Source organism: Sciurus carolinensis, chromosome 8, assembly GCF_902686445.1.
Source record: "Sciurus carolinensis chromosome 8, mSciCar1.2, whole genome shotgun sequence".
Lineage (NCBI taxonomy): Eukaryota > Metazoa > Chordata > Mammalia > Rodentia > Sciuridae > Sciurus > Sciurus carolinensis.
In genome coordinates, this window is record NC_062220.1 from 101,504,416 (window position 1) to 101,517,059 (window position 12,644).

Sequence of the window (12,644 nt, forward strand, 5' to 3'; positions counted from 1 at the left end):
AAATACAGTCACCTCATAGTAGACAAAGGAGCCAAAAACATACAATGGAGAAAAGATAGCCTGTTCAACAAATGGTGTTGGCAAAACTGGAAATCCATATGCAGTAAGATAAAATTAAACCTCTACCTCTCACCCTGCACAAAACTCAACTCAAAATTAAATTAGACCAGAGACCCTGCACCTAAAAGAAGACAAAGTAGGCCCAAATCTTCATCATGTTGACTTAGGATCAGACTTCCTCAAAAGATGCCTTTTAAGGGCTGGAGATATAGTTCAGTTGGTAGGGTGCTTGCTTTGTAAGCACAAGGTCCTGGGTTCAATCCCCAGCACTGCAAAAAAAAAAGATGCCTTTTAAAAAAAAAAAGTAATAACTTTCTCTTTTATGACAGATATTTTTTAAAGACCAACTTTTACCATAAATAAGAGCATATGTAGTAATCATATATACCACAAGGATTAATATACAAGAGTGTTCACTGAAGCATGATTTTAAAACAGTTTTTCTAAAACATCAAACATCCACCAATGAAAGGTACTGAAATTAATTACTAATTATTATACATCCATCATACTACCATAAACTCGCTAAAACTGTGTTAGAAGAATATTTAATAACTTAGGGAAATGATCATGAAATAATAATTGGAAAATTCTTATAGCAAAATTGTAGGCTCAATTGTGGAGAAAATATATAGAGATTTGTATATGTGCATGGGAAAAGACTGGGGGGAAATCACTAAAATAATTTGGTGATTATATTTAGGTTGTGACATTTGGGATATTTAGGTTATCTTCTTCATTCGACTCATGAGCCCCGTAACCTTCCCTTATCTTCCCAACTCCATCCTGGCCCGTTCTCACGGTATGCTTTGCTTCACCTGTCTGCCTGCAGTCTTTTTTTGTGGACCACAACAGTCGAGCTACCACTTTCATTGACCCCCGAATCCCTCTTCAGAACGGTCGTCTTCCCAATCATCTGACTCATCGACAGCACCTCCAGAGGCTCCGAAGTTACAGCGCTGGAGAGGTAATGATCCCCATACCACCACCACCACCCAGCCCTACTGCACACCAGTGCACAGTCTCCACCCTTCTGGGGAGGGAGGGTCTCAGAACTATTTCTTAGTGGCCAGGAGCTATGGTTGCTGGCTCCATAGAGATGAAGTCATGTGTATACTGTGCTCCGGAAGAATGACCACTGTGGTGTACCCATTTATTGCCCTACGTGTATCTTCAGATTGCCTTCCTTCTGCCTTCCTATTTGTCCAAATCACCACTACTAAAAATTGATGTAGTTTAAAGGAAACTAAAAATGCAGAGTCAGGAGATCCCCACACTTCTGCCTGGAGGTGCCCGACCCCCACAACTTGAGGCCCACGGGTCACCTGTGACTACTGAGGAGACTATGGAATTGCTATGCAGTATATGACTGACTTTAGACTTCTACCTCCCTTTAAGATCCTGGAGAAGACTTCAGTAATGTATCCATTGACTAAAATTGTGGAAAATTTACCAGCCCCCATGAATTCTCTTCCCATCCTACGGTGGCTGTTCCCTGGTTTCATATCTTCTGTCACTAGCTATGGTTACCTTCTGATGAACCATGAAGGACTGTCATCTCTCTGTCACTTTCATTGCCTTTCTGAATTAGTCTCTATATATCCCATATCTTTTCCTTTTCTCCCTTTTTAAGCCAAAAACTCAAAACACAGCTCTTTTCTACTTCTAATCAGTTCCTGACAGTATTATGAGCGAATCACATTTTATGTCCTGACTGACATTTCCCAAAAATCTGGGCCCTCTTTTCACAGAAACCACCAGGATCTCAGGAGATGGGGGCACTGAGAGCCATTTCCCATAAAATAGCATGTAGAATTGGATTACAATGAAGTGGGAAAAAGTGGTGTAGGGTGGAAAGGAATATATATTTATCCCCAACAGACAGTAATTCCAGAGAAAGTCACAGTGACTGTCTTGGGAAAAACTGAGAAGATTGCAGTCTGCCTGATAGCCATCCCCTCCAGCAAGCATAAGTCTCAAGGAAGAAGCCTGTTTCTGATGTATTGGAACTGATTATATACTACTTTCTCAGGAGTAGTGCTCTATATAGTCTAAAAGACATAACAGTGTCCATGTGAAGGCCCTTATGACTTAATGCCAAAATGGGTGACAAAATGAATTTTTCTTTCATGGGATCATCTTAAGTGTTATTGTTTTAAAATACTGTGGAAGCATGTTAAATCTTTCTTTCTATATATACATAAAGTGTGTGTGTATGGCCACGCAGAGAGGAGTATTATGCATCCCTGAGCATTACATGAGTACCAGGCCCTTCTAGGTGCAGATGTGTTCCTAGATTATCGAAACCAATGCCCCAGTGTCCCAACGCATCATGCAGAGTCCCCCACCCTGCTGGCACTTTTATAACACTTCAAAAAGTAGTAGTTTATTGTTTTGAAATTATAGAGGATAAGTTCAGAATTCTGCATCAACTTGAAATATGCTATTTTACTTTATTTAAAATGTCCAAGCTCTTTAGTACTATTGAGTAAATTTCAATATTAATATAGGATAACTGTATGTGATAAGGAAGCTGAGCACTGGAGACATATTTATTGCTAATAAAACAAAAACTTCAATTACCCAATACAAGATGAATCCCTGATCTCTTCCAATTATAAGAAATTCACCTGAAAATATAAACATTAAAAATTTTTCTCTTGAAAATAACAAGATTGAGAGCATGGGTACAGCTTGCATTACCTGTTCTGAAACATTTATCTCACATGATTTAATAACCCAAATACAGTTTATCTAATGTCAAAATTCATAGCAAAGTGCTATCTGCATCAGCTGAAAACTAGCTGAAAGACTAACATATGACAAGGAAAGAGAATTAATTTGCATCAGCCATCTTTCTACTTCCTAATGCACCCACTCCCAAAATTGGATGTACTGACTCTACCTCCAACTTTCAAACCTCACCCTCCCCTCTGCCCATTCCCTTTCTTTCTTAGATTGACACACAGGAAACTTAAAAAAAAAAAAAAAAAAAAAAAAAAAAAAACAGAGAAGTTGTGTTTTAGTCAACTTTTTCACTGCTATAACTAAAAGATCTGACCAGAACAATTTCAAGAGAGGAAAAGTTTGTTTGAGGGATCAGTTTCAGAGGTCTCAGTTCATAAACAGCTGGCTCCATTCCTTGGGGCTTGAAGTGAGACAGAACATCATAACGGAAGAGTATGGTGGAGGGTAGCAGCTCACATGATGATCAGGAAGCAGAGAGACTCCACTCACCAGATACAAAATATACACTCAAAGCCACTCCCCCAATGCCCACGACCTCCAACCACACCCTACCCACTCAGTTAATCCTTATCAGGGAATTAATTCACTGATTGGGCTAAGACTCTCACAACCCAATCATTTCTCCTCTGTACCTTCTTGCATTGTCTCCCACGTGGGCTTTTGGGGACACTTCAGATCCAAACATAACAAGATGGGAGACAGAGGATATCTGAACCCAAAAACAAAGATCTAGTCTCCAGGGAAGCAAATATCTGTTTCCTCTTACTGTAAAAGCCTAGAGGATGAGGAGACAAGAAGGACTCTGGTATAAATACAGAGGAGGGGTATAATGGGAGATGTTGACTGTGTTTGCTGCAATGTGGTTTTGCTCAACAAATATTGATTTAGTGTATGGTTTGCTATGATCACTGTGGAATACAAAGAAGTATGAGATAGTCCCTCCCCTGGAAAAGTTTGTATTCTATTTTTGAAGTCAGGCCAAAAATACATAGAGAGTTAAGTAATGGGAGAAATCAGAATATGATTGAGTGCCAAGAGATGTTGGAACAAATGTCACAGAAGTTCAAAAGAGGCCAAGGATAGGTATCTTTTAAAATAAATACTGACCTAAAACTTGGAAATTGGTAAAATCTAGCTAGGTACAAAGGAGGAAAAAGAGCAACCTCACAGAGCACAGCCTAAGTAAAGATGCAGAGATAAGACTGAGAAAAGTTCAGTGTGACCAGAATAGCAAGTTCCAAATAGCTAGGTCTTGGTTTTTGGAAAGTTTTGAATGTCCTATTGAAGAGTTGGGATTTTTTAAAGAGTACATTGAATCAATTCAAGGAAAGTAACGTTATGATTTTTGTATAAAAATGAACTTTAGAGATCATTTCACTATTGTTTCTCAACAGACAGAGAGAGAAATATTGACATTGTGAGGCAGGACAGTTCTTTGATGTGTAGAATTGTCCCATAACCTTGCCAGACCTTGAAGCTCAACTCCCATCCATTAAATGTCAGGAGGGCCCCCTCCTCACCAATCATTATGACAGTGAAAACAAGACAAAAATGAAAGCAAAACAAAAAACCCTATATTAGTCAGGGTTCCTCAAAGAAACAGAAATGATAAAAGAGATGGATGGGTGATGAATGAATAGATAGATAGACGTACTGACAGATGGATGAGAGGTGATTTATTATGTTAATTGGTTAATGCAATTATGAACTGAGAATTCCCATGAAATGCTATCTAAACAGGAAAAAAAAAACAAGAAAATAAAAATATAGCTCAGTATAAATCTGAAGGCTAAACATCTTTTGGATTATTCTTTACCTCACCTGGAAATTTTTCAGTCATATTCCTGAACAGACTTATCAGGAATATAGGAACTGTGCATAAAACGGTCATTATTAAGTACTCTGACTTGCGTTTTAATGCAGTGACATACCTTCCTGCAATTATATTAAAGAATCAACAGCTGGTCTCAGTGGTGCTCGCCTATAATCTGAACAGCTCAGGAGGCTGAGGCAAAAGGTTTACAAGTTTGAGGCCAGACTCCACAACTTAGCAAGGCCCTAAGCAACTTAAGGAGATCCTGTTCCAAAATAAAAAAGGGGGGGGCTAGGGATGTGGCTCAGTGGTTAAGTGCTCCTGGCAGGGAGTATTGGACGGTGGACCAATAAAGCAGGCTTTATCTCTCCTAATAACATCCAAATGGAATTGGACATAGATTAATGGAAAGAGTATAAAGAGCTATGAATATCAGGTCTCATCAACCTATTGGTAACAAAATCACTGATGGTTAACAAATTTGACTTGTTTTTACAACAATTAGCAACATCAGTTAACAATAAAGAAGGATAAGCAGAACACACCATTTTCACTTTTTACTGCCTTATCTTGGTCAAATTATAAAATCACTAGTCAGAAAATTTCTGGAAGAATACACAGAAATACTCAACAAAGACTGCTTAAGGGAAATTAGAGGATCTAGCGGGAAGAAGAACCTTTCACTGTGAAGCAGAAGTCATCTTTAGTCATTCTTTGCTATGAGCTTCTTTGACAGTAAAAGTCATTTCATTGGCTCTGCTGATACAGAGGGGCTGTCATTCAAGGAGACTGCCTGTAGGGAAAATAAGTTCTATATTACTTCCTAAAATTAGTAAATGTCCTCATAATCCTATATAACCTAAACTTATTAGAGGTTTTGTTGGAAATTTATAAAATTCAGACTCCCTTGAATATAAACTTTTTAATTATAAACAGTATGTAAGGGGTGCAGAAAACAGACAGATGTGGAAGAACTTAAAAAGTGAGAGCATTACTCCCTATCTGGAAACACTCCTTGGTACACATAGAAGTAAAAACTTGGATCATGTTGTCTATGGTTCTGTATCCTACTTAACCTTTACAGAATACCTTGTGGATGATTTCCATGTCATTAAAATTCTTCTATTATTTTATCATGTGGTTCTACTATCATTTAACTCAAGACTTTGTACATTGTTTCTTGGCATTTTGACTATAAAAATACTGAACAACTCAAACATAAATCTCTTTTTAGTTTCCTTAATTCTGAAAACTTTGTTAAAACACAAACAACAACAACAACTGCAGATGATGCTTATTTGTTATTTTGACCTTTCTTCTGAACTTGCTGATTTTTTTTTTTGTTTGTTTGTTTGTTTTTTTTTTTTTAGCATTAGGTCTCCAGGATTCTCAGAGGAACATTAACTGATTATTAACTAAATTAGTCTAAATCCTGCAATTTTCAATCATAGCTTTTAAAAAACACCAATATACACTTGCAAATTGCAATGCTGAAAATGCTCTTTACCAGCCACTGAAAACTATTTTCTAAGGATATATATTCTGTTTTGTCAGGGGAGTTAAAGGTTTGAAGTTTTCACATTTACAACCATGAATAAAGCTATCAATATCAAAAGAAAAAGAAATTCTTAAAGTAGTACCTATTGCACTAAGTTTTCATTAGTCATAGAATAATCAATCATAACATGTCTGAGGAAAGGCAGATTACCAGGGCACCAGGGGCCGTTCTCTCCTGTACTACTTCCTCCTCCTCCTCCTCCTCCTCCTCCTCCTCCTCCTCCTCCTCCTCCTTCTCCTCCTCCCCCTCCTCCTCCTCCCCCTCCTCCTCCTCCCCCTCCTCCTCCTCCTCCTCCTCCTCCTCCCCCTCCCCCTCTTCCTCCTCCTTTCTGTTCTTCTTCCTCTTGTTCCCCTTTCTCTTTTTCCCTTCCCCATTCCCCCTTCTTCTGCCTTCTCCCTTCTTTCTCCTCCTCCTCCTCCTCCTCCTCTTCTTCTTCTTCTTCTTCTTCTTCTTCTTCTTCTTCTTCTTCTTCTTCTTCTTCTTCTTCCTCTTTCCTCCCTCTCGCTCTCTCCCCTCTCTCCCTTTCTCTCCCTCCCTCTCTCTCTCTCTCTCTCTCTCTCTCTCTCTCTCTCCTTTTCCCTCTCTCTCCCTCCCCCCCACACACACACATTCACATCCCTTAGAATCCCAGACCAAAAGGTTGAAATGCCAGGAAATTCGAATCATGAAATTTTGGTTTAAAATGGAAAGTCCAGTCTTCCATCATTTGCAGGAGTTTTTTGTTGTTGTTGTTTTGTTTTTGTTTTTGTTTTGTTCATCTTAGTTTATGGTCTTTATTCTGGATGAATTAATAATAATCCTGTTGAATTACGGAGCACCTTTCTTATGAGAATACAAAGCATTCTCTCATACCTTCGCTTAGTTCATTTTGCAACATCCCCATAAAGCAGGAAGGGTCAGGTATTGAGACAGGAAACCAAAGCAGACACTAAATGACTTTCCCTGGGACATATGGTTAGCCATAGACAGAGCAATAACAAGAATGTGAGTCCCTTGACATCAAGGTCAGCCTTGATGCCATCAGACTGGCGGTTCTCAAAGGATGATCTGTGAAGGCTCTCAGCTTATCCATGGGCTGGGGGCGATGAAGTAAGGTCAGCTTCCCTGCAGAAACCAGTTCCGAGCACCGTTATCATAACTTCCATACAATGACTGTCTAGGATGTGACAATAGCAAGAATGTTGTTGCTGGTGTGAGGTCTTCTATTTTCTTTTTTTCTTTTTTTTTTTTTCTTATTATTGTAAACAAATGGGATACATGTTGTTTCTCTGTACATGGCATAAAGGCATACCATTTGTGTAATCATAAATTTACACAGGGTAATGCTGTTTGATTCATACTGCTATTTTTTCCCTTCCCCCCCACCCCTCCCACCCCTCCCACCCCTCCCACCCCTCTTTTCCCTCTATACAGTCTTTCCTTCCTCCATTCTTACCACCCTCCTTAACCCTAACCCTAAACCTAACCCTAATCCTAACGCTAACCCCTCCCACCCCCCATTATATGTTGGCATCCGCTTCTCAGCCAGATCATTCGTGTTCATGTCCTCTATTCTGTACCATTGATCTACCTGTCTATTTTGGTACCAATACCATGCCATTTTTTGTTTGTTTGTTTGTTTGTTTTTTGGTGCTGAGGATCGAACCCAGGGCCTTGTGCTTACAAGGCAAGCACTCTACCGACTGAGCTATCTCCCCAGCTCCATGCCGTTTTGGTTACTATTGCTTTGTAACAGAGTTGAAGATCTGGTATTGCGATACCCCCTGCTTTGCTCTTTCTACTGAGGATTGCTTTAGCTATTCTGGATTTTTTATTCTTCCAGATGAATTTCATAATTGCTTGCTCTATTTCTGTAAGGTACATCATTGGGATTTTAATTGGAATTGCATTGAATCTGTATAGCACTTTAGGTAGTATGGCCATTTTGACAATATTAATTCTGCCTATCCAAGAACATGGGAGATCTTTCCATCTTCTAAGGTTTTCTTTAATTTCTTTCTTTAGTGTTCTGTAGTTCTCATTGTAGAGGTCTTTCACCTCTTTTGTGAGATTGATTCCCAAGTATTTTATTTTTTTCGATGCTATTGTGAATGGGGTAGTTTTCCTAATTTCTCTTTCTGAAGATTCATCACTTATGTATAAAATTGCATTGGATTTATGAGTATTGATCTTGTAACCTGCTACTTTACTGAATTCACTTATGAGTTCTAAAAGTTTTCTGGTGGAATTTCCAGGTTCCTCTAAATATATAATCATGTCATCAGTGAACAGGGATAGTTTGAGTTCTTCTTTTCCAATTCGTATTCCTTTAATTTCTTTGGTTTGTCTAATTGCTCTGGCTAGAGTCTCAAGGACGATGTTGAATAGAAGTGGTGAAAGAGGGCATCCCTGCCTTGTTCCAGTTTTTAGGGGGAATGCTTTCAGTTTTTCACCATTTAGAATGATATTGATCATGGGCTTAGCATAGATGGTCTTTACAATGTTAAGGAATGTTCCCACTATCCCTATTTTTTCTAGTGTTTTGAGCATGAAGGGATGCTGTATTTTATCGAATGCTTTTTCTGCATCTATCGAAATAATCATGTGATTCTTAACTTTAAGTCTGTTGATATGGTGAATGACATTTATTGATTTCCAGATGTTGAACCAACCTTGCATCTCTGGGATAAAACCCACTTGATCGTGGTGCACTATCTTTTTAATATATTTTTGGATGTGATTTGCTAAAATTTTGTTGAGAATTTTTGCGTCAATGTTCATTAAGGTTATTGGTCTGAAATATTCTTTCCTCGATGTGTCTCTGTCTGGTTTAGGTATCAGGGTGATATTGGCTTCATAGAATGAGTTTGGGAGGGTTCCCTCCTCTTCTATTTCATGGAATACTTTGAGGAGTATTGAAATGAGCTCTTCTTTAAAGGTTTTGTAGAACTCGGCTGAGAACCCATCTGGTCCTGGACTTTTCTTTGTTGGTAGGCTTTTGATGTCCTCTTCTATTTCATTGCTTGAAATTGATTTATTTAAGTTGTGTATGTCCTCCTGGTTCAGTTTAGCTAACTCATAAGTCTCTAGAAATTTGTTGATGTCTTCAAGGTTTTCTGTTTTGTTGGAGTATAGATTTTCAAAATAGCTTCTAATTATGCTTTGTATTTCACTCGTGTCTGTTGTGATATTTCCTTGTTCATTCCGAATTTTAGTAATTTGAGTTTTCTCCCTCTTTCTCTTTGTTAGTGTGGCTAAGGGCTTATCAATTTTGTTTATTTTTTCAAAGAACCAACTATTTATTTTGTTAATTTTTCCAATTGTTTCTTTTGTTTCAATTTTGTTGATTTCCACTCTGATTTTAACTATTTCCTGTTTTCTACTACTTTTGGTGTTGGTCTGCTCTTCTTTTTCTAGGGCTTTGAGCTGTAGTGTTAAATAGTTTATTTGTTGATTTCTACTTCTTTTGTTGAATGCGCCCCATGAAATAAATCTTCCTCTAAGTACTGCTTTCATAGTGTCCCAGAGATTTTGATATGATGTGTCTTTGTTTTCGTTTACTTCTAAGAATTTTTTAATTTCCCTCCTGATGTCTTCTGTTATCCATTCATTATATAATAGTGTATTATTTAATCTCCAGGTATTGGAGAAGTTTCTGTTTTTTATTCTGTAATTTATTTCTGATTTTAATCCATTATGATCTGATAGAATACAAGGTAGTATCTCTATCTTCTTGTATTTGCTAACAGTAGCTTTGTGGCATAAAATATGGTCTATTTTAGAGAAGGATCCATGTGCTGCTGAGAAGAAAGTGTATTTGTTCTTTGTTGGATGGTATATTCTATATATGTCCGTTAAGTCTAAATTGTTGATTGTGTTATTGAGATCTATGGTTTCTTTATTCAATTTTTGTTTGGAAGATCTATCCAGTGGTGAGAGAGTTGTGTTAAAATCACCTAGTATTATTGTGTTGTGGTCTATTTGATTTCTGGAATTGAGAAGGATTTGTTTGACGTACGTGGATGAGCCACTGTTCAGGGCATAGATATTTATGATTGTTATGTCTTGTTGATTTGATTTATGCTTCCCTTAAGCAGTATGTAATGTCCTTCTTTATCCCTTCTGACTAATTTTGGCTTGTGTCCACATTTTCTGAAATGAGGATGGATACTCCAGCTTTTTTGCTGTGTCCGTGTGCATGGTATGTTTTTTCCCATCCTTTCACCTTTAGTCTATGGGTATCTCTTTCTATGAGATGAGTCTCTTGCAGGCAGCATATTGTTGGATTTTTCTTTTTAATCCAATCTGCCAGTCTATGTCTTTTGATTGATGAGTTCAGGCCATTAACATTCAGGGTTATTATTGTGATATGATTTGTATTCCCAGTCATTTGACTCATTTTTGTTTTTTGACATGATTTGGTTTCTCCTTTATTTGGCTATTCCTTTAGGCTAGTTCCTCCCATTGCTGATTTGCATCGTTGTTTTTCATCTCTTCTTCATGGAATATTTTGCTGAGAATGTTCTGTAATGCCGGCTTTCTTTTTGTAAATTCCTTTAGCTTTTGTTTATCATGGAAGGATCTTATTTTGTCGTCAAATCTGAAAGTAAGTTTTGCTGGGTATAAGATCTTGGTTGGCATACGTTTTCTTTCAGGGATTGGTAAATGTTGTTCCAGGCCCTTCTAGCTTTTAGGGTCTGGATTGAAAAATCTGCTGATATTCTTATTGGTTTCCCCCTGAATGTAATTTGATTCTTTTCTCTCGTGGCCTTTAAAATTCTGTCTTTATTTTGTATGTTAGGTATTTTCATAATAATGTGCCTTGGTGTGGGTCTGTTGTAATTTTGTATATTTGGAGTCCTATAAGCCTCTTGTACTTGGTTTTCCATTTCATTCTTCAGATTTGGGAAATTTTCTGATATTATTTCATTGAATAGATTGTTCATTCCTTTGGTTTGTTTCTCTAAGCCTTCCTCAATCCCAATAATTCTTAAATTTGGCCTTTTCATGATATCCCATAATTCTTGTAGAGTCTGTTCATGATTTTTTACCATCTCCTCTGTTTGGTCAACTTTGTTTTCAAGATTAAATATTTGTCTTCAATGTCTGAGGTTCTGTCTTCCAGGTGTTCTATCCTATTGGTTATGCTTTCTATGGAGTTTTTAACTTGGTTTATTGTTTCCTTCATTTAAAGGATTTCTGTTTGTTTGTTTTTTCAGTATCTCTAACTCTTTATTGAAATGATCTCTTGCTTCCCGTATTTGCTCTTTTAACTGTTGATTGATGCAATCATTTAATGCCTGCATTTGCTCTTTCATCTCCTCCTTCAATGCCTGCATTTGCTCTTTCATCTCCTCATTTGCTTCCCTGATTGTTTTAATTATGTACATTCTGAACTCCCTTTCTGACAATTCTTCTGATGTGCTGTCATTGGGTTTTATTGATATAGTATCTAGGTTTGTTTGGGACATTTTCTTCCCTTGTTTTCTCATATTGGTCAGATGTCAATGGAACTCTGAGATATTGCAGATTTCCTCTATTGGCTTATAGTGTCCCTGTAGATTTCCAGTGTATCACCTCCCAGCCTTCAGTAGCCAGAAGTCTTGGAGGAACTTGAAAATGCAGTGCTTCCGAACAAAGCTGCCCCTAGCCCGCTACTGGTTCCAGGGCTTGGAGCTGGCTCTGTGCAGAAAGGCTCTCAATGGGGGGGCCTGCTCCAAGAAGCTGGCCCTGTGGGAGAAGCCCACCACTGGAGTGAGCAGGGCTACCTGGGGAGGACTCTAGCTGCCCTGCCCTGCTCTGATAAGCCGCCCCTATCCGTGCCTGCCGCCCAGGTCGAGCTTCACCCAGTGGGGGAGACTCACCCTGTGGCTCTATTTTAGTCCGAGTCTGTCAATGCCTCCCCTTCTTGAATCCTGGGTTCTGGAATGACTGGAGATGCAGTCACCCTCTAGTCCGCCATCTTGGATCGTCCCGTGGAAAAAGCCTGCAGCCGGAGGGGGCAGGACCACCTGGAGAAGTCTCTGGCTGCCCTTCCCTGGTCCCAGAGGCTGCCTGCGGGTCAGAGTTCTCTGTTGGCTCGGGGACCTGTGGCTGTCTCTGTGTAGAAAGGCTCTCACTGGGCGGTCTGCTCTGAGAAGCTGTCCTTGAAAGGTGCCTCCCGCTGGAGGGAGCCGGGCTGCTTGGGGAAGCCCCTAGCTGCCCTGTCCTGGTCCCTGAAGCTGCCTGCAGGCCGGAGCTCGCCGTGCTGGCTCCAAGACTTGGAGCTGGTTCTGTCTGCAGGAGTTTAAAAAAAAAAAAAAAAAGCAATATTGGCATCAAGTTTACAGTGAGATCCAAATCAGTCATTCAGGATGGATCGTTTATTAGCACTTCAGGACTGTAAGGATCCTAATTCTAATTTCTACCTCAATCTTAGAACCTCAGAATTTCCTCCATCCCTGCCTGAAACTGTCTTCCACCCTGTCAGTTCCTCGGCCTCTGGTT

General features: G+C 39.0%; 1 protein-coding gene across 4 annotated transcripts in view; it reads left to right on the forward strand.

The window, feature by feature from the left end:
- Hecw1 (HECT, C2 and WW domain containing E3 ubiquitin protein ligase 1) overlaps positions 1-12,644 on the forward strand; it is a 428,371-nt gene that overhangs the window by 341,237 nt on the left and 74,490 nt on the right. For all 4 annotated transcript variants that reach the window (XM_047562304.1, XM_047562303.1, XM_047562306.1 and 1 more), the window contains one exon: positions 893-1,027. In XM_047562304.1, the coding sequence (XP_047418260.1) occupies positions 893-1,027 (135 nt within the window). The remainder of the gene's footprint in view (positions 1-892; positions 1,028-12,644) is intronic.